This window comes from Dendrobates tinctorius, unplaced genomic scaffold (genome assembly GCF_039654945.1).
Source record: "Dendrobates tinctorius isolate UK_male_01 unplaced genomic scaffold, ASM3965494v1 ptg000162l, whole genome shotgun sequence".
Classification (NCBI taxonomy): domain Eukaryota; kingdom Metazoa; phylum Chordata; class Amphibia; order Anura; family Dendrobatidae; genus Dendrobates; species Dendrobates tinctorius.
This window is the reverse complement of record NW_027361829.1, coordinates 7,811,613-7,838,806: the sequence shown is the minus strand read 5'-3', so window position 1 is coordinate 7,838,806 and position 27,194 is coordinate 7,811,613. Positions and strand designations below refer to the sequence as shown.

At 45.5% G+C, this 27,194-nt stretch overlaps 1 protein-coding gene across 1 annotated transcript in view; it reads right to left on the bottom strand.

The window, feature by feature from the left end:
* Positions 1–27,194, bottom strand: part of CUNH7orf57 (chromosome unknown C7orf57 homolog) — a 253,398-nt gene that overhangs the window by 117,217 nt on the left and 108,987 nt on the right. The window contains exon 4 of the mRNA XM_073549840.1: positions 4,742–4,844. Coding sequence (XP_073405941.1) covers positions 4,742–4,844 — 103 coding nt within the window. The remainder of the gene's footprint in view (positions 1–4,741; positions 4,845–27,194) is intronic.

Here is a 27,194-nt window from a genome sequence, read left to right as displayed (position 1 = left end):
GCAGCTCCCTTTGCAATTGCGTCCAAATGTACTTGATGGAAGGCATTTTTTTATATTTTCATATTTTATATTACACTCCAATTTTTTTATACATATATTACTCTTTTGTCACTTGCACTTTATATATAACAAATACATTTTTATTGTGCACAGTAGGGTGACCGCAAAAAATCGATGTCGGAATTTTGTCCGTCTGGACCCCACAAAACGATTCCCCTTTCCAGATATTGAGATAGCCAAAATTTGAGCTCGATCAAACGACGTTAACCCGTGCCGCTCGTCGCTCAAAGTTTGAAAAAATCCAAATTGAGGTATTTTAAGATTTAGGTATTTTGCATAGTCTGTTAGACTATAAAGAATGTGACAACAACATTGCAGAAATAGCCCTGACCAAATTTTCGAACCATTTGTGGTATTTGAATGCAGAGTTGGTGGGATTATCGTTTTTTGATCCCACCATTACAGACAATGAAAAGTTGTTAATGGCTAATAAATTGCTCAGTAGCACAGATGAACCATCAGAGCACGCTAGGGTTGTAAATCCAAAAGTTAGGAAAGAAAAATTAAGAGGTAGGAAGTAACCGACTTTAACGACCTTCTGACAAAAGATGAAGAACAAAAGCAATATGTCCTGCAAGTTGTAAGCAAATGCCGAGCATTATATTCTGACGTTTCAAAAACTACTTTAACAAAAGCTCTAGAATAGATTAGATAACTATGTAAAATTATCAACTCATGTAGGTTAGCGTGCTCTGATGGTTCATCTGTGCTACTGAGCAATTTATTAGCCATTAACAACTTTTCATTGTCTGTAATGGTGGGATCAAAAAACGATAATCCCACCAACTCTGCATTCAAATACCACAAATGGTTCGAAAATTTGGTCAGGGCTATTTCTGCAATGTTGTTGTCACATTCTTTATAGTCTAACAGACTATGCAAAATACCTAAATCTTAAAATACCTCAATTTGGATTTTTTCAAACTTTGAGCGACGAGCGGCACGGGTTAACGTCGTTTGATCGAGCTCAAATTTTGGCTCTCTCAATATCTGGAAAGGGGAATCGTTTTGAGGGGTCCAGACGAACAAGATTCTGACATTTTTTCCCCCCCATATGAGATCCGGTCACCCTAGTGCACAGTATATGTTATACACTTGTTCTATATGAAGCTGCTTTATCACTATGTGTAAACTCCAGCAGAGCTATATACTGATATTTCCACATATACTTTTTAATCCTGGTCTTCAGCGTCCCATTTTTTCCTAATATACAGATGAATATTATATATTTTTATTTATATCTTTATGAATTGTTGTCTGCATATATAAATTTTTTTTAACCTGATATATGTACATTAGGCTAGCTTCACACTAGCGTTTTTGGCCCGCAGCGCACGGCCGCCGCTAAGCCCCGCCCCCTGCTGCGCCCCCTCCGGTCATCTCCTCCTTATATCACACATCGCTGCATGCAATCTGCATACCCCATCTTTAGCATAGGGTGCGCAGACTGTGCGCTGACAATGCGCTAGTAGGATTTTGCGTGCGCTGCGCCCTTTTGACGGAGCACCGAGCGCACCAATATGCAACATGGTGCATTCGGCGCACGTCGGCACACCGTCAAAAGGGTGCAGCGCACGCAAAATCCTACTAGTGCACGGCCTGCGCACCCTATGCTAAAGATAGGGTGTGTAGATCGCATGCAGCGATGTGCGATACTAGATGACCAGAGGGGGCGGGGCTTAGCGGCGACCGTGCGCTGCGGACCAAAACGCTAGTGTGAAGCTAGCCTAAATAATAAAATTTACAATTTTATATATTGGACGTTTAGTCGGCTTTTTCCTTTGTTATTTTATTGATTGTGTTTCCGATGGTCCAGGTCTAACTAGGTCCATTTTTTTCACCTGTGGTGCCATTTTTTGGTGTGGCGTTTCAGATTTGATTTTATATATATATATATATATATATATATATATATATATATATATATATCTCAATATTATCACACAATTTTGGCACCCTGGGCTTAAGTTCCCCGATCTTAGTTATCGATGGAAGACAAGTCTGGAGGTGCTGCAGGTTGCGGTAGTACGTTTAGGCCATGCACGCTGCTCACAGGGGAAACATGCATGCCTAAGTGCATTCAGCATAGCAAAATCGAACCTCATTGATAACATTCCAAACGTGGCGCAGTGCATTAAAAACAAACATTTCGATAACATTATTGTAGAAGTCTTACTGGATTTTTTAGATGCAATTTTGCAAACTTTAGCAATGCTGTCATGTTCTTTTTAGAAAGAACTATTCAAACAAGACATACTTAACCAACCAGTCTTATTCAAATTCTACTGTCATGAACTTGAAAATTTAACATGTTGAGGCCCTTACATTCTGAGCTGAGGCTCTTGAGCTTTTTGCAATATTTTGTATTGCATGGTCTGACCTTGGGGTTGATTTGCTGGGATGTAAACTCCAGGGAAAATGTTCAACGGTTTTGAATGATTTCTACTTGTGAATTATTTTTCTCACTGTAGAATGATGTCACTGAAAAAAGCAGCCTTACTGTTACATGGAGACAATAGTAATGTATTGCAGGACATAGTAGGTCCCCGATGTTAAAATGTGGAGGAAGAACAGTTAAGAAATATTGAAAAACAACCACTCACACATGAACCATCTATGGGATACCTGCACATATGGACGTGCAAATACATAGTGCTAGGCAGCCTGAATGAACTAAAAGCATGGGTGTCACGCATAGGTTATAAGCAGGATTGATGCACTACTCGTATCAGAGTGGGTGGTAATTTAAACCATACTAAGCAACCATCTCCCCCATAAACAGTGTCTGGAGGTTGTTCACCAGTATTTTGCAGCCGTGCTGCCTCTGACTTTTATTATGAGGGTCTTCTGCAATCTGCAGCACATTATTAAGATGACTAGGCATTGGTAAGAAGCAAGGCTACCTTTTTCAGTGATCTTTTTTAGATTTGATGTCATTTCCAGTTAATTACTTTTTTCTTTAGTGTAAGAACTCCCAAGACAATGAGGACCCTTGACACTGGTTGTGAGTTTCTGTATTTTTTTTTGCTGAAATATACTAATACGTTATGATTTTTTTTTTTCCAGTTTCACAGGATTCAGTCAGATTCTGTAGTGTTGGTTGAGAAATTGAGGTACATAACCTTGTGGGGTGCACTTATATAGTGCTGGGCAGGCCACCTGACCTAGTAGTATGGGTGTCAACAATTTTCTGTAATCTGGCATGATGCACTACATGCATTAGTGTGACTGGCACCTTCTACAGGCCCTATCTATTGGCATTTATAATGCTTCACGACCATCTCCCATCACCCCACCATAGAAGATAAGTCTATGAGAGGTTGTTAATCAGCATAATGCACTTGTGCTGCCTCCGGCGTTGATCATGGAGGTCTGCTGCATCTTGCAGTGCATCAGTATTATGAACATGCATTGGTTGCCTTTTTTTCTCCAGCGTTTTTTGGATTTGATGTCCTTTTCAGTAAATCACTGTAGAATTTATGACTCAAAATAGTTTGAAAATGACCTCTAATCCTTGCATGATTGATGTTTCTCCAAGATCGTTGCTAATGTATTTCCTCCTTCACATTGTGTTAACACATACCTGAAAACTCCAGACCAGAAAACTGCCAAAACTTCTGCATTTAAAGAAGTAGTCACACTTGCATATGAACAATTAATCAACAATTAATACACCTATGCCCTACTGAAGCGGCTGACAATCAGGGTCAGGGCCTGCTTATAGCCATCGCTGTGTGTGTAGCTCCTCTGGACACGCCTGCATGACTGAAAACCTGGAGCTCTCAGAAGAAAAATAAGTTAATTTTTTCTCAGGTGCCGAAATCTCAGCACTGCAGCCGGGCACCTTTATAACACTACATGTCTGCAGGTAGGATTATTGGCCCTAGCCCTTAAGATCTTCTAAGGGTTTCGGGCCCCAAATCTTCATTGACTTTTTATGCCTGTTTTTTGTCTAGTTTTGCGTCTTTCTTGAAATCTATTTTATATGTGCTCGCCTTTTTTTTGCTTTGAGAGCGGTGTTTAGTGACTTCAGGTGTTTTCAACGATTCATCTATTGCGACTTTTTAAAAATTTGCTAATTTTAGCTCAACTCTGCGGCACTCCTCCCCGGTTTAGTTCTATGAACATCTTTTTAAAAGTTGCATTTTGAAAATGATGCAATTGTAACAAAGTGTCACCCTCAGTCATCCTCCATGAATCATAATGCAATTAGCATTCCCTGTTCTGCATCTGGAGGTGGCATGTATCTCTTTGTTCTTCTCTGCAGTGGGCCACCCTGATACACAACTTGAACGTTTGACTTCTGCACCAAATTCATGAACTACATGCATAATTTTGATTAATTTGGTGCAGTAAACAACAGCAAATACCTCAAGACAAAAAAAGAAAATGACTTTAAAAAAAATGCAAATGATGAATCAGAGGAAAAATGTTTTTTCACTATGTTTTGATAAATAAAAAACACATAGGAATCAAAGATATTGTACTTAGTCTCTCTCATGACTGCACTTTCCTAAAGTAAAGTCAAAATAATTCTAATATAGCAGCTTCATAGGCTACCATGTCATCAAAGCTCTTTCCGGTCACCAAAAGACTTGCATGGCTTCAGCAATGAGTGTGAATAGATGCCATATCTTAGTTCAGCTGGACATGGCAATATGATAATGTAGCAAGAACCTACACAGTTACAGATGGTGTTGAAAGCTCATGGCTATACCAGTCGGGGGGTGCGTATGAGACCTGAAGAGTTTTCTTCAGAGGAGGATCAATATGCTTCAGCAGATCTGAAAATATAAACAAATGATTGTTACAAGAGGAGTAGAAATATTAGTTATTGGTATTATATTATTTTACCCAAGTCTCAAAATTAAAAAGGTTACGGTTTGGAAGACCGTACCTTCTTCAGACGACACACATACACTGCTCTACTGTAAGTTGTGTTATGTATGCAGGACAGAAGATTATGTGGCAGCAAAAAAAGAGTTATAGAAACTATGCAGTGCATAGTTTGGGGGAGCAAATGGGCAATTGCCAAGGACCCTTTCCCCAAAAGGACCCTTAGCAGTAACATTGCATCAGTGGGACAGAAGACGCATGGTTGAGTCCAACTGGAGTGACCATCACTCATAACTGTGTCGGTGTGCACAGCATGCTGATACAGTTAAACTCTGTGGTATATCAAGAAGCCTTATTCTCCCTGACCTACCGCACTCCATACTATAGGCCGCAGGTCGCTTTAGGCTTGCAGCCTACAGGACAGAAGGTGCACATGGGACTACAGTGTCCAGGTGTAGGCAGTGTGATGACGTCATCAGATTGCTCTGCCTGCGCTGTGATGATAACTGTGCCGTGGCCTCGCCAGGATCTGGATAGGAGAGTATATTGCATTTATGTTTTTATTTTATATGGGTCAATAATTGTAGGAGAATGTGGAGCACACCGTGTGGTGGGGACTGCTGTGAGGTCATAATATTGTGTGGGGGTATCCTACTTTTTGTGGACATCACACTTTGTGTGTGGGAAGGAAATAGGGTATATCATGCTATGTGTGGGAATTGTGGGTGCTTCATAACTGTGTGGAGAGGCTGTGGGATCCATCACACATTGTGGGGGTGTATAGGATCTATCGCACTATGGAGGTCCATCATAATGTGAGGGGTGGCTGTATGGGGACTGTGGGATCCATTATACAGCATGCAGAAAACTGGGTCTATTGTGCCATGGAGAGCCATCATACTGAGTGTAAGGTGCTGTTGGGGTATCATACTGTGTGGAGGGCTGTAGGGTCCATCATGCCATGGGGGGGGCATAATGCTGTGTATTGGCCAACGAACTGTGTGCGGGTAGCTGTTGGGGCCATCATACTCTGGTGACATTTACTATTTTATGGGTACTCAGGACAATATTAAATGTGAAGTGGGCAATCATGAGGCATTATTATATTCTAAGGACTGTGAGAATCATGTGGGAATAGTGGATGAGGGCAGGTATATCTCGCCCAGATTCCTTTCCTATGTGGCCTAGTCTGGTCAGTATCGCACCTGCTTACTAATGGATAATGGGAGGTGGATATAAAAGGATGCAAGGTGGTTGTGTGAGTGTCTCAGCCTGGGAACACAGAGAGCCTGTCTGTGTGAGAGACACACGTGAGTGGAAGCAGTGCCCACTGCAACTGTGGTTTGGCTGGATGGGAGAAGCCCGCCAGTTGGTAGTTAGGTTGTCCATTGTTTAGTTAGTGCCGGACAGGCAAGGATTTGTTTTATGTTTTATTTCCTTCTGCATTGCTTTCACCGTTAATAAACCTGACCCAGGGTCAGTTATACACGAATCCCAGCTCTGCGCCTGAGTTTCATGCTGAATGCACGTGACCTTTGACCCCAGCAAAGGCGATCCCGGAGTGTTTTATCACATTGTGGTGGAGAACGCGGGCATCACGTTGCAAGCATGAGCATGGAGGACGTGGTGAAAGCGCTGGTACAGTCCACCACCGTCCAGCAAGAAGCTAATCGGGTGATGATGGCCCAGCTGAAGGAGTTGGTGGACATGACAGCTACCGATCGTTCGCTTCTCCAGCAGGTGGCGCAGCGCCTGGCAAGCCTACAGCAGGTTAACCTGGAAGCCAAGTCGAGAGTGATTCACGTGAGTCGGTACTGGCAGAAGATGACGACCGAAGATGACGTTGAGGCATACCTGACCACATTTGAACGGACGGCGGTGCGAGAAAAATGGCCGAAGGCACGATGGGCCGGCCTGATTGCCCCGTTTCTTTCCGGTGAGGCCCAAAAGGCGTATTATGACTTGGAACCTGAAGCTGCGCTGGACTTTGACAAATTGAAATCCGAGATCTTGGCCCGGCTGGGAGTGACGACCGCTGTCCGTGCACAGAGAGTGCATCAATGGACTTATCAGCCGGATAAACCACCGTGGTCACAGATGTTCGACCTGATCCACGTGACGAAGAAGTGGCTACAACCCGAGGTGTTGACAGCGCCAGAGATAATCCAGAGAGTCGTCCTGGACAAGTACCTGAGAGCTCTACCGCCAGCCCTGAGGAAGTGGGTAAGCCATGGAAATCCTACGACGGCAGATCAACTGGTGGATCTGGTTGAACGTTACTCCGTGGCGAAAGGACTCCGAGACGACGCTACCCCACCTCGTTCTTCATCATCTCCACGTGGAACCGGTAAGACTGTTCCAGGGAGTAGGGGAGATGGAAAAATCCCTAAGACAGTGGGGGAGGATAACGGGACTGCCCGCACTGCGAGGCCGAGAGTAACGAACTATGGTCTAAGCAAGGGGCCCGTTAGGTGTTTCCGCTGCCAAGAGATGGGACATATTGCTGCGAACTGTCCGGTCACTACTGAACCCATGCAGTGCGACGTCACAGACTCTAAAAACCGCATGTCTATGGTGGCACGGGTAGTGAGTGTGAATGCCGGTCAAAAAGATGTGGAAAAACATTTGTGTGATTTAACTGTTGATGGCAAAAATGTGGTGGCATTGTGACTCGGGAAGTGTGGTGACTCTGGTGAAGGCCAGTCTGGTGTCAGCCCCGACTGGACCATCAGACAAATTTTCTGTAACGTGTGTGCATGGAGACACCTGTTCGTACCTCACCACGGTCATATGCATTACTACTTCCTATGGGTCTGTGCAACATAAAGTGGGACTCGTCCCGGCGTTATTGCATGATGTTATCCTGGGCCGGGATTTTCCCCACTTCTGGCAATTGTGGGAGAATCAGTTGATGCCCTCGGGTAATAGTGTACATGATTCTTCTCCCAGGGCACGTGTGGGTCCCGAACCCCTGGAAGAGGTCTCCCCGGAAGACTCTTGAGAAGAGTCTGCGGGAAATGACCTGCAGTTCACGTTTTCGGTCATGGCGGGTGATACGGAGGAGACCGGGGAAGAGGAGGAGGCCGACAGCCGTCCACCTCCCCGTTTGCCGGATTTAGAAGTTCAGAAAGATGACTTCCAAAGCGAGCAAATAAAGGATCCTACCCTTTCTCAGGCTAGGACAAATGTAAAAGTGATAAATGGGGTACCCGTAGAACCTGGCTCTAGGCTGGCATATCCTTACATGGTTCTGGAGAATGATATACTCTATCAGATAGAGAAAAAGGGGGAAGATATGGTGCAACTGTTAGTCGTGCCAAAACTCTACCGGCGGCAGGTGCTGGACCTGGCCCACGGACATGTGATGGGAGGTCACCTGGGAGTACAGAAAACCACCGAAAGGATATTACACTGTTTTGTTTGGCCAGGCATGCATCACGATATTCGAGTATATTGTGAGTCTTGTCCTGACTGGCAAGCCTCTGCACCTAAGCCCCGGTTCTGTAGCCCTTTGGTACCCCTACCTATTATTGAAGTCCCGTTTGAAAGGATTGGGATGGATTTAGTTGGGCCCCTTCCACGGTCTGCACGTGGACACCAACATATCCTGGTCATCTTGGATTATGCCACTCGTTACCCGGAGGCCATCCCTTTGCGTAACACGGCCACCAAGATGATTGCCAAGGAACTGGTGCATGTGTTAAGTCGGGTCGGTATACCAAAACAGATACTCACCGACCAGGGGACCCCCTTTATGTCCAGGGTAATGAAGGAGCTCTGCCGATTGTTACAAATCGAACCGTTACGCACATCCGTGTATCACCCTCAAACAGACGGGTTGGTCGAACGGTTCAATAAAACTCTGAAGCAGATGCTGAGAAAGGCGATAGACAGGGATGGGAAGAACTGGGACTATTTACTTCCGTATTTGCTTTTTGCCACCAGGGAAGTACCCCAGTCTTCCACGGGATTCTCGCCTTTCGAGTTATTGTACGCCCGACGTCCTCGCGGAATGTTAGACGTTGCAAAAGAAACCTGGGAGGGTCAGGTCACTCCGTTTAAAACAGTGATAGATCACGTCACACAAATGCAGGACCGTATTGCGGCTGTTATGCCTATCGTCAAAGAACACATGATACAGGCTCAAGGAGCCCAAAAAAGAATCTATGATAGGGGCGTCAAGATCCGTACGTTTGCACCCGGAGATAGGGTGTTGATCCTGGTCCCCACGGTGGACAGTAAGTTCCTGGCAAAGTGGCAGGGCCCCTTTGAGATCAAGGAAAGAGTTGGTGAAGTAAACTACAAAGTATACCAGGCAGGTAAACGGAAACCTGAACAGATTTATCATGTAAATCTGATAAAGCCCTGGAAGGATCGGTCTGCCTTGTCAGCGGAGCTGGCCCGTCCTGTCTGCTCGCATACCGTACCAGAGGTACGGGTTGCAGAGACTCTCTCGGAGCGGCAAAAGACTGAGGTCAGGCAGTTTCTACTTCACAACCAAAAGTTTTTCTCAGAAAAACCCGGGCAGACTATGCTAATGAAACATGACATCGTAACGGAACCTGGTGTCACAGTTCACGTAAAGCCCTACCGAATCCCGGAAGCGCGCCGTGAAGCCGTTTCCCAAGAAGTGAAGGCAATGTTAGAGTTAGGTGTCATTGAGGAATCGCACAGTGCTTGGTCCAGCCCGATTGTGCTAATTCCTAAACCGGACGGCACCATCCGGTTCTGCAATGACTTCAGGAAACTGAATGCGGTCTCAAAATTTGATGCCTATCCTATGCCCCGGGTCGACGAGTTAATAGATCGGTTAGGAAAAGCCCGGTATATTACGACCCTAGATCTAACAAAGGGGTATTGGCAGATCCCTCTGGCTGAGGCTGCCAGAGAAAAGACGGCATTTGCTACGCCGGAAGGTTTATTTCAGTATGTGTATATGCCGTTTGGACTGCACGGGGCACCGGCGACCTTCCAGAGACTGATGGATCGAGTCTTGAGGCCACATAGGCGGTACGCTTCGGCCTATTTGAATGACATTGTCATTTACAGCTTGGACTGGGAGACTCATCTCCAGAAAGTACAAGCTGTGATTGACGACCTGTGGGAGGCAGGTCTAATAGCGAACCCCAAGAAATGTCACATCGGGCTAGAAGAAGCCCGGTATTTGGGGTATGTAATTGGGAGGGGTGTTGTTAATCCCCAGGTTGATAAGATTCAGGCGGTTCAGGACTGGCCACAACCTGTCAACAAGAAGCAGGTGCAAGCCTTCCTGGGGATCGCCGGCTATTATCGCCGGTTCATACCCAATTTTGCAGCCATCGCTACCCCCCTGACGGATCTTACAAAAGGGAAAGACTCCGTCATGATTAAATGGAGCTTAGCGGCTGAAGAAGCCTTCCATAGCCTAAAACGGGCACTTTGCTCTCAGCCCGTACTGGTGACTCCGGACTTCCGCAGTGAGTTTGTGGTACAAACGGATGCCTCTGATACCGGTATCGGGGCCATACTCTCACAAGTGAGGGACGGAGTGGAACACCCAGTCCTCTATCTCAGCAGGAAGCTGAATAAACACGAGCAAAGGTATGCAGTCGTAGAAAAAGAGTGCCTCGCCATTTAAGTGGGCTCTAGAGGCCCTCAAATATTACCTGGTGGGCCGAAAGTTCAGGCTGATCACTGACCATGCCCCTCTCAAGTGGATGCACTTGAACAAGGAACGGAATAGCCGGGTGACCCGGTGGTTCCTTGCCCTGCAGGCCTACACTTTTACGGTGGAGCACCGCCCAGGAGTACAGATGGGAAACGCAGATGCCCTGTCCCGAGTGCACTGTTTGGCGGGTGTCATTGCTCGACCAGAGTGGTCTGAGCAGAGGGGGGGGGGATATGTGAGAATCATGTGGAAATAGTGGATGAGGGCAGGTATATCTCGCCCAGATTCCTTTCCTATGTGGCCTAGTCTGGTCAGTATCGCACCTGCTTACTAATGGATAATGGGAGGTGGATATAAAAGGATGCAAGGTGGTTGTGTGAGTGTCTCAGCCTGGGAACACAGAGAGCCTGTCTGTGTGAGAGACACACGTGAGTGGAAGCAGTGCCCACTGCAACTGTGGTTTGGCTGGACGGGAGCCCGCCAGTTGGTAGTTAGGTTGTCCATTGTTTAGTTAGTGCCGGACAGGCAAGGATTTGTTTTATGTTTTATTTCCTTCTGCATTGCTTTCACCGTTAATAAACCTGACCCAGGGTCAGTTATACACGAATCCCAGCTCTGCGCCTGAGTTTCATGCTGAATGCACGTGACCTTTGACTCCAGCAAAGGCGATCCCGGAGTGTTTTATCACAGGACACATAGAAAGCATTATTCATTTCAAGGTGGCAAAATGTGACTACATTTACTTTCTAGGGCACTTACGGAGGGCAGTAATATTTTCTAGAGACCAATTTTACCGTCCAGAGGGTTACACAGGGGGCATTTTACTTTGCAAGGGGTACAATGGTGAACATTAAAATGTGGGGCACTGAGAGAAGCACTGTTACCATGCCACACAGCAAGTGCAGTAATAGGGACAAATATGGGTAGCAGCAGTTTCAGCATTGGGGTGTCAGCAGAAGTTTGTGTAGGCTGGAAATAGAGAAGTACTGTGCTGAAAACATAAGACGTCAAATGTATCTTTGTTAACTTTAGAGAGGCGTCTGGGCCAAATGCACAAGACTAGAAATGTGAACAACTCCATCAGAAAGAATGACTCCTATAACTGTTACAGGTGCTTCACGAGAACTAAAGCAATGTGGAAGGAAAAAATGAACATTTTAGTTTTTTCACAAAAAAATTACTTTAGACACAATTTATTTTCTTTTCAAAAAATTTTATTGTTTAAAACATTAAACAGAAGGGGGGGAAGGAGGAGGGGGGAGGGGGAGGAGGGAAGAGATAATAGGGAATTAGGGAACAAGTATCAGTTGACAAGGGATGCAACCCTTGAGTCGTAAACAGAGTCAACATTATAATCTGAAATATAATACAAGGGTATTAGCTAAGGCAATGCAGAATAAACCGCATAAAGAGAGAAACAGTATTACAAAAATACACAATAGCGAGTCTGTATAGCAATATAGAGTTTAGATTGTGTAAGGATGAAGTAATAAAGATTTTGCAATACACGGCAACACTGATGTGTCTTTCGAGAGAAATAAATCAAGTAGGTAGATAGGACTGAACTCTTGCATGGTAATGTTTAAGTGATGGGAGATGGGAAGACTTGGTCCCATTTTTGCCATTTACTAAAAAATTATTTGAACCGGTTGTTAGACAGAGCGAACTTTAGTTCATGGGAGCGATGGCAAGAAACTAATTGCATAATGTCATTAAAATTTTTTATTTTAACAATGGCATCAAGAGAAAATGGACCACAAAATTTGTTGTGCAATTTCTACTGAGTACGCCGATATCCCGTATGTGGGGGAAAGCCACTGTTTGACTTTTTGAATGCAAAATCGGCTGAAATCAATGGTAGACGCCAAGTCACGCTTGGAGACCCCCTCCTGATGTACCTAAATAACCCTAACCCAGTGTTCCCCAACTGCACTCCTCAATAGCCACCAACAGGTCATGTTTTCAGGATTTCCTTAGTATGGCCCAGGTGATAACTGCAGTACCTGCACAGGCAATAATTCCATCATCTGTGCAATAATAATGAAATCCTGAAAACAAGACCTGTTGGTGGCTCTTGAGGACCGGAGTTGGGGAACACTGCCCTAACCCAACACACCCCTAACCTCAACCCTAATGAAAAAATGGAAATAAATACTTTTTTACTTTATTATTTTTCTCTAACTAAGGGTGTAATGAAGGGGATTTGATTTACTATTTTTATAATTTTGATCACTGTGATGGTCTATCACAGTGATCAAAATGAACCAATAGGAAAAATTTCCTATTCTTGCCGATTGCTGGCCTGCAGATCTTGGCGGGCGCACTGTGCACGCACTCGCCACTTTCTTCCTAGAAGAAGATGCCAACCACCGGGGGATGCAGGAGGATCCAGGGACACTGGGAGGTACCGGGTGGGGGGCTCGGGGGACCCTATTTCTCTCTACACTGATGTGCTAGATCACAACAGAGGAAAAATGAAATAGGAAATCAGACTTTTTTTTTTTTGCGGTCACCATTATAACGCTGATTGCAACTCTAGGGTCAGAGAAAACCGACCCGAATCATGTTCTACGGGGTCTCAGCTATCCACGGTAGCTGAGACTCCGGAGAATTTCCAATGTTGGGGGGCACTATACCCTTATTTCTCAGCGAGGTTAAAAAGCAGCGTTGAGGAATAACTACTCTTGATTGCCGCCATTAAAAGGCTTATCGGCGGTCGTTAAGGGGTTAAAGTGACTTTGACTAACCCCATATAAAGCTTAGCTGTTCTAGTACGATTTTCCTGACATCGTCTTGGTTGCATTTTACAGCAAAAGCCATCTATTATATACTTACCTAAAGTTGTCCAATATCCACTTCCATCCGGACGTCCTCGAATCCCACAATCCACCGCACTGGAAGTACGTCGACCGCCATATTGGAATACTCAAGTGATTGGTAATCCAATATGGCACCCGCTGGTGGTACCAGGCCCTTCCACAGTACCACCAGCGGGACACCACCGAGACACCCACACCAGCACCCCCTGCCGCCGCAACCGGACCCGCCGCCAGGACCCGCTGCTGCCTGCCCACCCACCTCCGTGCAGTCACAGCCAGCAGGAAAGACCGCGGCTTGCGCTGGAGATGGGGTGCAGGTTCCCTCTGGTGGCGCCGCACCCCATCTCCAGCACAGGCCGCAAACCACCGTCTTGCCTGCTGGCTGTGAGAGAGTGTAATGAGAGGGGTGTAATGAGGGGGTATAATGAGAGGAGCGTAATGAGGCGGTATAATGAGAGGGGTGTAATGAGGGGTACAATGAGGGAGTATAATGAAAGGGGTGTAATAAGAGGTATAATGAGGGGGTATAATGAGAGGGGTGTAATGAAGGGGTATAATGAGAGGGGTGTAATGAGGGGTACAATGAGGGGGTATAATGTGAGGAGTATAATGAGATGGGTGTAATGAGGGGGTATAATGAGACGAGTGTAATGAGGGGGTATAATGAGAGGGGTGTAATGAGGGGTATAATGAGGTGGTATAATGAGGGGGTGTAATGAGTGGGGTGTAATGAGGGTGGTATAATGAGGGGGTGTAATGAGAGGGGTGTAATGAGAGGGGTTTTTATTTAATCCTATACACATATATTTCAACATCATCTATTATATGCTTACCTAAAATTGTACGTCATCCACTCCCATCCAGACGTCCTCGAATCACACAATCCACCGCACCGGAAGTACGCCGACTGCCATATTGGAATACCCAAGTGATGGGTATTTCAATATGGCACCCACTGGTGGTACCAGGCCCTTGCGCAGTACCAAAAGTGGGACACCGCCGTTACACCCACGTTTGACCCCCCCGCCGCCGCCGGACCCCCGCCAGGACCCCCGCCAGGACCCGCCACCCGACTACATGCGCCGGATCCAGCCGCTGCCTGCCCACCCACCTCCGTGTAGTCACAGAAGCGCCCTCTCCAGCACAAGCCGCAAACCACCGTCTTTCCTGCTGGCTGTGACTGCACGGAGGTGGGTCGGCCGCCACCCCCAGCGCCACAGAGCTGCTCCCGTCGTGTTTTCACTGCCATCCCGATGTGATAGCATCAGGCCCACATCTAATGGTCCATAGACAGCTTACCACACAGAAAAAGGGATCTCCTTTGTTAAAAGATATTAGCAAGGAAAAGAGCACAAAAACATTTCCAAGGCATTAGATAAGCCATAGAACACTGTGAAGACAGTCATCAAGAAATAGCTTATATCTGACACAACAGTTACATTATCTCTAAATAAGAGGAAGTCCTTTAAAAAAAACTATGAAAATACAAGAAAAAAAAAACTAGAGGTGACCAAGAGAACTACAGCACCAATAAAAGAGATGCAGGGACTTCTGACAAGAACTCTGTGTATTACATGTGACAACAATCTCCTGTATTCTTCATATGTCTGGCTTGTGCGGGTAAGATGGCAAGACGGAAGCCTTTTCTTGTAAAGAAAAACATCCAAACCTGACTAGGTTTTGCCAAAACCTACATCAAATCTGCCAAAAGCATGTGGAAAACGTGTTATAGTCTGATGAGACCAAAGTTGAATCTTTTATGTCCTACATTCTAAAAGGTATGTTTGGTGCAAAGCCAACACTGCATCACCAAAAGAAGACCACACCGACAGAGAAGCATGTTGAAGGAAGCATTGTGCTCTGGGACTGTTTTTGGCAGATAGAACTGGGGCTATAGTCAAAGTAAGAGAGACTTACGAACAGTTCAGTGAATATCAGTGATTTTTACTTCAAACCTTCTACTAAGAAGTTTGATGTAGAGGAATTTCACTTTTCAGCATGACAAAAACCCAAGACATGCCTTCAAATTAACAAAACAATGGCGTTGTCAGGAGATCAAAGCTTTGGAATGGCTTAGGGTACCGTTACACCTAGCGATGCACCAGCGATCCCGACCAGCGATATGACGCAGTCAGGATCGCTGGTGCATCGCTAGGTGGTCGCTAGTGAGCTGCCACACAGGCAGATCTCACCAGCGACATCGCTGGGGATCGGGGTCGCTACTTACCTGTCAGACGCGGCGATCTTGTATCCTCCCGTCCGGCTCCACGCCTCGCTCGTCGTCACAGCAGGAAGCCCAGCAGGAAGCAGACGACGAGAAATGATCCAGCAGCTTCTCGCGCGATCAGCGATAACCAGAGGGGGAGTCGGTCGGAGGTAAGTATCACATGCAGCGATATCGCTAGTAATATCGCTGTAACGTCACAAAATCAGTGACTTTACAGCGATATTGCTAGCGATATCGCAGTGTGTAACGGGGGCTTTAGTGTGAGGCCAGACTTGAATCTCATTGAAAATCTGTGGACAGCAGCAGCTGACCGGAGGATCAGAGACATGGGTACGAGGTACAGATGGACAGAGGCAAAGACGTGGTCAAACAATCATGGCCAGGCCAGGCAGCACAGATTCAATGTATGTAGCCGACATCAGGAGTGGAGAGGTCAGGATAAAAGGGTAGGCAAACTGGGTAAGAAAACAGGAGAAACAATACATGACAGCACCTTACAGTGGCAGGTAAAAGTTTGGGCACCTCTGGTCAAAATTACTGTTACTGTGAACAGTTAAAGCTGAAGATGAAATGATCTCTAAAAGTCCTAAAGTTAAAGATGACACATTTCCTTTGTATTTTAAGCAAAAATGTATATAATTTTCATGTTTTACTTTTTAAAAATTACAAAAAGGAAAATGGGGCGATACAAAACTTTGGGAACCCTTGGAGATTTGTGTGCTCAGATAACTTTGACCATGTTTTCAGACCTTAAGTATCCTGTTAAGGTTATGGCTTGTTCACCATCATTGTAAGGAAAAGCTAGGTTTCACAGCTGTATAAATCCCAGCCTCCTCTAATCTTGTGCCAAAAAACAGCAGCCATGGGTTCTTCTAAACAGCACCTAGCACTCTGAAAGGGAAAATGGTGGAAACCCACAAACCACGAGAAGGCTATAAGAAGATAGCAAAGCAGTTTCAAGTTGCCATTTCCACAATTCGAAATGTAATTAAGAAAAGGCAGTTAACAGGAACAGTGGAGGTCAAGATAAGGTCTGGAAGACCAAACAAAATTTCAGTGAGAGCTGCTCATAGGATTGCTAGAGAGGCAAATCAGAGGCCTGACTGCAAAAGACCTTCAGAAAGATTTAGCAGACTCTGGACGGAAATTTAGTACATTGTTCTACTGTTCAGAGACACGTGCACAAATATGGCCTTCATAGAAGAGTCATCAGAAGAAAATCTCTTGTGTACTCACCATAAAATTCAGCACCAGAAGTATGCAAAACAACATCTAAACAAGCCAGATGCAGTTTGGAAACAAGTCCTGTGGACCAATGAGGTTCAAATAAAACTCTCTGGCCACAATGATCAAATGTATGTGTGGAGAAAATAGGGTACACAAATTCAGGAAAAGAACATCTAGACAAACATTAAGCATAGGGGTGGATCAATCATACTTTGGGGTTGTGTTACAGCCAATGGCACAGGGAACATATCATGGGTAGAAGGAAGAATGGATTCAATGAAATTTAAACAATTTTTTGATGCAAAAAACACCATCTGTAACAAAGTTGAAGTTGAAAAGAGGATTGCTTCTGTAAATGGATAAAGGTCCTAATAGTATACCTCAAAAGGTGCAAGCTGAAGGTTTTAAAATGGCCCTCACAGTCCCCTGAAAAGAGCATGCAAGTGCATGCAGGAAGATCCAGGAATCTCACAGAACTGTAAGAATTTTCCAAGAAGAATGGATGAAAATCCCTCAAAGAAGAATTTGGTGCTAACTATGCAGGTTGCCCATTTTTGTTTATGTAATTTTTAAAATGTAAAAAATAAACAATTTTTTTTTGCTTAGAATACAAAAAGAAATGTCATTTTTAACCCTTTTAGGCTACTTTCACACTACCGTTTGTTTGCGCTGCGTGCGCAGTCCAAACGCATACAAAAACCGCATCAAGTGTTTTGCATGCGTTTGCTTATTTTATGCGCATGCATTTTAACCAGTTTGTAGCCATATTGACTCTTAAAACGCATGCGATTTTAAACGCTGTCTATGCACATGTCTGCGTTCCCATAGACTGTAATGTGATTTTTTGTCGCATTCCGTGCGCACGCGTTTTTTTGAGACAGGTCGGACGGACCAAAAATGCAACAGGTTGCGTCCGGCGCGCCTGGGCGCACACCACAAAAAACTGCATGCGCACGAAAACGCATACGAACGTGTGCAAACGCTAGACCATGCACCCCGATGTTAAAGATAGGGGATCAGGACGCATGCGCATGTACGCACACGATGCGCTGCGCTAAAAAACTCTAGTGTGAAACCAGTCTTAGAGATCATTTCATCTTCAACTTGCTTAACTGTTCACAATAACCGTAACTTTGATCAGGGGTGCGCAAAGTTTTACATGCCACTGTATGAAAAAATAAATCTATATTGCTAACAAAAAGAAATAAATACTTGATCATTATACAGATACTCTAGGAAAAAATAGAATTAGACTTATTGGTAATTCGGTTTCTAATAACCCACCACGACAGAACACAGGAGGATGTCCTGTCATCCTAACAGGGACAGGAAATGAGAAAGAGGACAAATAGTGCCTCCTACCTCCATTCTCCAGTGTTATTATAAAGGGCCACAAGTATGGATGCATACTATTTCTATTGCTACCAGTTATAAATGATTAAGTAGAGGGTTGGGAATTACCCGTGTTGTCGTGGTGGGATATTAGAAACCGAATTACCGGCAAGTCTAATTCTATTTTCTCTAATAACCCCCCCCGACAGCACACAGGAGAAATGCTAAAGAATAATGGCCTAGGGAGGGACAACAGTCTGGAGAACTTTTCTCCCGAAAGATAAATCTTTGACGGATGTTAAATCAAGTCTATAATGTTTGATAAAGGTGTGGACAGACGACCAGGTAGCAGCTCTGCATGTCTGCTCGATGGATGTGCTAGCCTTTTCCGCCCATGAAACTGCTACAGCTCTGGTGGAATGAGCCGTGAAATTTTCTGGAGGAGTGAGATCCTGAATCCTATAAGCTTTTATAATTGCCTTCTTGATCCAACTCGCAACTGTAGCCCTGGATACCTTTCTTCCCCTATTCTGACAATAGGGTTGAACAAATAGGTTATCTTTCCTCCACTTCTTGATTAAGTGGAGATAATGTAAAACCACTCTCCTTACATTAAGAGTGGAATTCTTCCTCTGTTTTTTGGGTTCTGGCAAAATTAAGGTATTATGTCTTGATTCCTGTGGAAATCTGAAACCACCTTTAGCAGAAACGAGGGATCTAGACGGAACACCAGTCGGTCTTCTAACACCCTCAGGTAGGGCTCTTCTATTCAGAGAGCCTGTAACTCCCCCACACACCTGGTTGTTGTAATTGCTGCCAGGAATGCTGTTTTCCAGGATAGCTTGTCCACCATAGTTGTTGACAGGGGCTCAAATAATGAAAGAGTTAATCCTTTCAGGACGATATTGAGGTCCCAAGCAGGAACTAGACTGATTGCTCTAGGACAAAGTCGTGTAGCTGCTGTCATAAATCGCTTTATCCACCTGTGCTCTGCCAAGGATTGATCAAAGTATGAGCTCAATGCAGCCACCTGTACCTTAAGTGTACTAGGCCTGAGTCCCTTATCCAATCCATCCTGCAGAAAATCTAGGATTTGGGCGATATTGGCCTGTTGGGGATCCAGCCGCTCTGGTGCACACCAGAACGTGAACTTTTACAGGTCTTTTGGTGTATTGAATTGGTCACCTGTTTCCTACTTTTCTGAAGAGTGTTAATGGCTCTGTCAGAGAGGCCTCTGGCCTTCAGGATTGAGAACTCAGAAGCCAGGTCGCCAGGTCCAATCTCTCTATGTCCGGGTGATAGACTGGTCCCTGGTGCAGGAGATCCCTGATCGGTGGAAGGGTTAGAGGACAGTCTACGCTTAGGCTGGAAATGGTACCGTACCAGCTTCTCTTTGGCCAGAGGGGTGCTACTAGAATGACCTTGGTCTGCTTGTCTCTTATTTTTTGAAGAACTCTTGGCAAGAGTGGGATTGGAGGGAAGGCGTACGCTAGACTGAAGATCGACTTCTGGGCATTCCCACCTCCTGGACAACATCTGGAATACCTCGGAGTTTAGACTCCACTCCCCCGGATGAATATCTCGTCTGCTCAGGAAGTCAGCTTGCGTGTTGTCTACTCCTCTTATGTGGAGGGCTGATATTGACAGAAGGCATCTCCCTGCCAAGGAGAATATTCTTGTAGAGATGGCTTTCAGCTCCTCATTCTTCGAACTTCCCCGATGTCGCAGATGTGTAACCGTGGTGATATTGTCCAAGTAGACTCTGACATGGGTACCTTGGACTATCGGAGCAGCTGTCCTGAGGGCTTCCCTTTAAATTGGATGGAACATTGCTTGATCTTAGATGATATGTCTCCGGTCCAGGATCTCAGCCACAGGTGGCTCGCCTCACTGAGTTAGATAGGGCCGCTGATCTGGCCGCTACTCTGAGGGATTCTGCCAAAGCATCGACCAGTAAGGCTGTAGCATAGTAGGGGAAGAGAGGCAAGGACTTCTTCTCTGGGGGTCCCAGCTGCCAGGTGTTCTTCCAGCTGCCCAAGTCAGAAACATTGACCTAGCAACTGATGTGGAGACCGCATTGGTGTTCAACAAGACCGCCGATGTCTCCCAGGTTTTCCTGAGGAGACATTCCCTTTTGCGCTCCAGGGGATTCTTCAACTGAGAGGAGTCTTCAAACGGCAAGATTGTCTTCTTGGGCAATGTGAACATCTACCCAGGGTACCCCTGACCAACAGTCTGTCTCATCATCAATGGGGAACCTGTCCTTCAACTCTGAAGGAGTGCTCAATTTCTTTTCTGGAGTTTCCCACTCTTCCAATACCAGCTCCCGGATGTTTTTGTGTTTTGGGAAGAACATCTTTTGGGATCGGAGGCCCCCAAACATTTCTTCCTGCACAGAATGTGCTGGTTTCTCCTCCTCAACCTCCATGGTTCTTCTCACTGCAGTGATAAGCTCCTCTAGGCCCCCTGTCGGAAAGGGATATCTCCTCCCTTGTGACTCTGGGTCAGAGCTCAGCTCTCCCTCTTCACAGTAATCTTCCACCATAGATTCCTGGGAGTCTGACTCCTCTACCTGCTGATTTTTCCTCTTTTTTTGTCGTTGGAGGAGCACTAGGGCCCAGCATTTACTGGGAGAATGAGGCTAGGGAAGCCTGTGTTTCCTGACACACAATGTCCTTAATATCATCCTTTAAAGATTAACATCGTTATTAAAGTTGAAGGAAGACTTTAAGTCCATCTAGTTCAACCCATATCCTATCCTAACATGTTGATCCAGAGAAAGGCAAATAAAACCCATGTGGCAAACAGTAAGCTTCACAATGGGGAAAAATATTATTTCCCGACTCCACATATGGCAATCAGACTAGTACCCTGGATCAACGCAATATCAAGGAAACTAGTGTATATAACCTGTAATATTATACTTTTCAAGAAAAGCATCCAGTCCCTTCTTAAATGTTAGTCCTGACATAAGGGCTTTCCATATGAGGAGAGTTTCTTGGCACATAAGGCACACTTGCGACTAGTGGCCTTAGATTTGCTCCTGGGTGCAGGATCTTTGCCCCCCTGAAAGAGAGGAGAAGGTAGAAATGATCATAGCATCCAAGAACCTGCACCCCGGAGAAGACCCAGTGCCTGTATACTTTCAGGGATTGGATTAGCGTTGGGCTCCACAGAAGCAGAGAGGGAAGAATCAGACTCCATGCTACCACAGTTTGTCCTACTTTGCTTGACCTTCTGTCCAGGGCTCCTTAAATAGGGCGACTGGACCAGTGCCTCCCCTCCAACCTAAGGGGCTCCTCCCCAGTCCTCCCTGGTAGGTAGAATCCTCCTTGGAGCCGGAATCTGCATATTTTTTCGAATTTCCAGCTGTGTTCCATTGTGGAAGGCAAGGACCGGAAGTGACGATTACCACATGACCGCCGGCGTCTGACGTCACTTCCAGTCACCGGGATCGCATACTCACAGCGAGGGAAGCTGGAAAAAAGCTCCCTCGCCTCACCATGGCCCACAGCAGGAACAGGGACAGGAAAGGGGCCTCGAGAGCTCAAAGAGGCCTCCTGGCCCGAGGTCCCCCAGACCTTACCCAAAGGTGTGGACTGGGGGAGAAACGTCCTGAGGAGACAGTAGCAGCGTCATGGAAAGGGAGGGGAGACCCGACCGAACTCCTGCTGCCCAGCTTAAGGTAAGGTGTCCCGTGTCTGCCACCAGCACAGAACACCAAGAATGACCTCTTCATCACTATAGGGACAGGAAAACACTGGAGAATGGAGGTAGGAGGGACTATTTGACCTCTTTCAAATTTCCTGTCCCTATTAGGATGAGAGGACATCTTCCTGTGTGCTGTCGTAGGAGGTTATTGGAGAAAAAAGATTAAAGAGAATTCAACTTACTATACAGAAACATAATATGAGCTGCGTTACATTCTGTAGCACCCAATACTGGTGCCCTAGCATCAACGTTTTCATGTTCCTCTTCCTCGTTCCAGTGTGCAGGCCGCTCTGACTTTAAGCAGCGTGCTTAATGCGTTTGTTCTTCTGCTCTAAAAGGGTAAGCAATTGCACCTTTATGCCAATAGCTGGGAGGCATCTTGTATAAAAGGCACTCTCTCCAATAGGGAGGTGCCTAAGAAACCTCTATAGTTTGTTAGTGGCAGTTTGTGTGTGCAACTGTATGTTGTCAGGTCTCACGTCCTTAGTTTAAATTAGTTATTCCCCTATCCTGTACTGTCCTAAGTAATTTATTCATGTAGCTGAAGTCGCTTCATACCTGAACAGTTTCCCAAGACCTGTGGGTCTTAATGAGAACCTATCCCCGAAGTCCACGTTGTCTGTCAGTCTCCAAATCCTTCCTGTCGATGACCCACTCCCGTGTCGCCGACCAGCAAATCTGACCCCTTTGATCGGCAGCTGCAATATCTGGGACTGCCTAGGAGTGGTACCTGGCTACTACCTGCAGCTGAAGCCTGACTCCACCTTCAGGAGCTCCTGTGAACACCTGGTAGCCGCTTAGCTACACCCCTCCTAGGCAAGCCCAGACCCAGGGCACAAACGGTCCATGAATCACGTGAGCCACTGGCGAGTGAGACACAATTATTTAATAGTAGCCTGCTAGTTTGGAATCTTGGATCTCCTCCATAAAGGTCAACATTTCATGGCAAATCCTGAGTTCTAACCTTTTGTAGGTTAAAAGAGTATTTGTATCCAAAAAGGTTTGGCAAGATAAAAGTTTCCATTTTATCTACGGAAAATGGAGATGATCAAATCTTTTAAAATTCTCATTCCTTCTTCGCGGTTTCTAAATAGGTATTGTCTTTCCCTAGATATTAAGAAGAAGCTTGGTGGGCAAGCCCCAATGAGAAAACAAGTTTTTCTGGCGGAGTATTTGTATAATTTTTCCAAAGGTTTTTCTCATAATTACGATCTCCTCTGAAAAGTAGGTCTTTTGTGTGATAGTAGTGCATCTTGGGCTCTCAGCTGGAATACAAATGGGTCTCAGCAAGCAGTGTGCTTGATCTATGAGCAAATCTAATATATACTGTAGGTTTAAGTCTTCATTTTGTACATTTTCCTCTTATTTTAAAATTATTACTGCAATTGCGATCTTGCAGATTGATGATTTTAGCTTTGTGGGATCTAATTTCATCCTTCATGGAGCTCTGCTCCTCAGTGGTGTTTTTGGTGGTTTCAGCCAAGTCCATAACCTCTGCCTCTGTGAATTCTATCCTGAATGCTATTGCGTCAAATGATGACATGTTGCTTAACTGCTTATCTATATCCGCTTTAACGGAGTTATTAAAAGCAGTAATGAGATGTTTGTTTAATGGGCCGATATGTGGCTTCCTTTTAAACAGGAAGTCCCCTTTATCTAAAGGGGTAATGGTGTTGGAGGCTTATGGAGTCTCCTCATCAGTGTCCTATCTGGGACGCTGCTTGTCATGTGGTGAGCACGAGTCTGTGTCCCTTCTATCTGATGCCCCCTTTCTCTTAGGTCTGGGGATAAACATGCGAGTCAGATCCTCTTCACTGGCCCCCTTCTGTTTTGGCTGGGAGACGCGGTGTCAGATCTGTGCCGACTGTCCGGAGGCTGTATCCTCTCGCTGCACACCAGTCTTCTCCGGATGTGGCAGCTTGCTGGAGGTTCTGGACCAGGTACGGTGGATCTCATTGTCAGCAGGTTTGCTAAGTTTCTGAGACGACATCCTTGTAATCCACAGGTGTTCTGCAGCTTGATTGGAGATTTTAGGCCGGGGTCACATTGCGTTATGGCAGTCCATTAGACGGACTGCGCTACACCGCGGCATAACGCGGTGTAACGAAGTCCGTTAACGCTGCCATTGACCCCCATTATCGGGCGCATCGCGACGCATGCCGTAAAGCGGCATGCACTCGCGATGTGCCGTCATTCAGTGACGGAGCCTCAGACGCGGATGAATCTGCACTAGCGGGCATAGCATAACGCAATTGCGTTATGCTATATTGTTAACACAGCCCATCAACGCAATATGAACCTGGCCATATTGTAGTTAAATGGCCATTAGTTTTGAGGTTAGGGTGCAGGTGCTCAGATGCATGCTAACTATATGCGCACAGTTCTGGCCACACCTCCCATTAAAGGGTTTCTTGATTCATTCCTTTCCATTTTTTACTTTGCTGTCAAGCAGGGTTTGTTTTTCTGTCCTAAATGTGGCTTCCATCCTACCTTATTCTTCTTCAATTTCTAGTAGGAGATGGTGATTTTTTTTGTTAAAGGGAATCTGTCACCCCTTTTTTCGAATATGAGCTGCCGGCACCGCAATCAGGGACTTATCTACAGTATTCTGTAATGCTGTAGATAAACCCCTGATGTAACCTGAAAGATAAGAGAAAAAGAGTTAAATTATACTCACCCCGGCGTCCGTTCAGGTCTGATGGGTGTCGCCGTCTGGTCCCGGCGCCTCCCATCTTCTAGCAAAGACGTCCTCTTCTGTCCTTCCTGTCGTGGTTCCTGCGTAGGCGCACTGCTCTGCCCTGTTGAGGTCAAATCAGAGTCCTGCAGTGCTCAGGCGCCGGGAGAGGTCCGGCGCCTGCACACTGCAGTATTCTGCTCTGCCCTCAACAGGGCAGAGCAGTGCGCCTGCGCAGGAGCCATGACAGGAAGGAAAGAAGTGGACGGCATCGCATGAAGATGGGAGGCGCCGGACCGGACGGCGACACCCATCGGACCGGAACGGACGCCGGGGTGAGTATAATCTAACTCTTTTTTCTTATCTTTCAGGTTACATCGGGGGCTTATCTACAGCATTACAGAATGCTATAGATAAGCCCCTGATGGTGGTGCCGGCAGCTCATATTCGAAAAAAGGGGTGACAGATTCCCTTTAACCACTGCATATAGGGGGTGATACATTGGTCTCTGATATTGGCTGCAATGGTTGCATACTCATCCTACCCAGAAGACGAGGAATGGAAACATTTTCAGGGTTGGACATTTATAAGTTTTATCTTAGAGTTGGTATAAACTTACCTAGTTGATCTTTAAGAATATCATGCTCTCATTTCATGTGTTTATTTTACAGTGGCCTACAAAATTATTCAACCCCTCTTGGCATTTTTAGTGTTTTGCTACCTTACAACCTGGAATTTCACTGTTTTAAGGGTTTGCATCAGTTCTTGTAAAGAACATACAAAACCGAGGACCAAAACAAAATGAAGAAATACTCTCCTGTAAGTAAATAAGAAAGAGTAATAGCACATAGAAATAACTTTGGGTACTTAGTAAACACAGTTTTTGATCAAAAAAGCATAAAAGCCATCCCACTAGTGTCAAGATGTACCCAAGTTAGGGCTGGTCCTAACCTTGAATACTAAAACCTTACCATGCGTCATAGTGACGTCCTGTGTGAATAAGGGCTGAGCAGGACCGAGTCCCAAACACAGACACACAGCTAGTTGGAGCCTTTTAAATTTAAAATCCAGCTCAAAAGAAGGGAGGCCACACCCATACCTGAATTAAATGAAGAAACCTAAAACTAAACCGAAAAAATTAACTGGAGTACAAGTTGGTATGCATGCAAAATAGACAAAACTAAGTACCCAATGTTATTTATATGCACTATTGCTTTTACTCACTTACAACAGTGTATTTTTTTTTCATTTTCTTTCTCTTTTGTCTATTTTGCATGCATTACCAACTTGTACTCCAGTTCATTTTTTTCAGTTTTAGTCAACAACTGTGAACATTTGGTTTTCTTTTCATTGTGAAACAGACAACAAATAGGACAAAATAACTGAAAATTTCAGTGTGCACAACTATTCACCCCCTGAAGTAAGGACTTTGTAGAGCCTCCTTTTGCGCCAATTACAGCTTCAAGTGCTTTCCACATCTTGCCATTGGGATTTTTGCCTATTTCTCAAGGCAAAACTGCTCCAGCTCCTTCAGGTTAGATGGATTCCTGTGGAGAACAGCAATTTTCAAGTCTGACCACACAATCTCAATTCAATTAAGTTTGGGCTTTGAAAAGGCCACTCCAAAATATTTAGGCATTTCCCCTTAAACCACGAGTGTTGCTTTAGCAGTATTGTTTGGGTCATTGTCTTGTTCGAAGGTGAACCTCCGTCCCAGTCTCAAATCACTGACAAAGGTTTTGCTCAACAATATCCCTGTATTTTGCTCCATCCATCTACTCCTCAACTCAGACCATTTTCTCTGCTTCTGAAAAATCTCCCTATAGCATGATGCCACCACCATGTTTCAATATGTGGATGTCATTCTTGGGGTGATGAGTTGTGCTGGTTTGGCGCCAGACATAGCGTTTACCTTAGTAGCCAAAAAGTTCAATTTTGTGTGTGTACAAGGTGTGCGGAGCGGAGCCGTGTGTGAATTTGGTGTTCGGAGCGTAGCCGTGTGTGTACGAGGTGTATGGAACGGAGCCCTGTGTGTATGAAGTGTACGGAGCCGTGTGTGTGAATGAGGTGTATGGAACAGAGCCTTGTGTGTATGAAGTGTACGGAGCTGCGTGTGTACGAAATGGAGCCCTGTGTGTTCAAAGTGTACATAGCTGAGCAGTGTGTGTGTGGAGCAGAGCGTGTACGAGGTTTACGGAGTGGAGCAGTGGGTGTGCGAGGTGTACGGAGCGGAGCTATGTATGAGGCATACAAAGTGGAACCATGTGTGTATGAGGTGTGCGGAGCCGGGCGTGTACAAGGTTTATGGTGGGGAGCATTCATACCTCCCTGTCCAGGATCTAGCGGGACAGTCCAAATTTTGAAAGTCTGCCCCGCTGTCCGAGCCGGGACCTTACTTTTCCCATGGACACAGAAGTACACGGCGGAGCCACAATGAGGACTTTAAAACTCGCACGTGACGCTCCACCGGAAGAAATGTGCTGGATGCTGACCAGAAATGAGGCAATTTCGGGAGGAGATTGTGACGGAACCATGGAGGCACTTCAGGGAATTCCTCAGATCCATCACCGTGTCCTCCTCCGACAGCACGGACAGTAAGATCGCCTTGTGGGATCACCTTATAATCGGGGATGCCGGCCATGTGAGCGGATCATGATATGT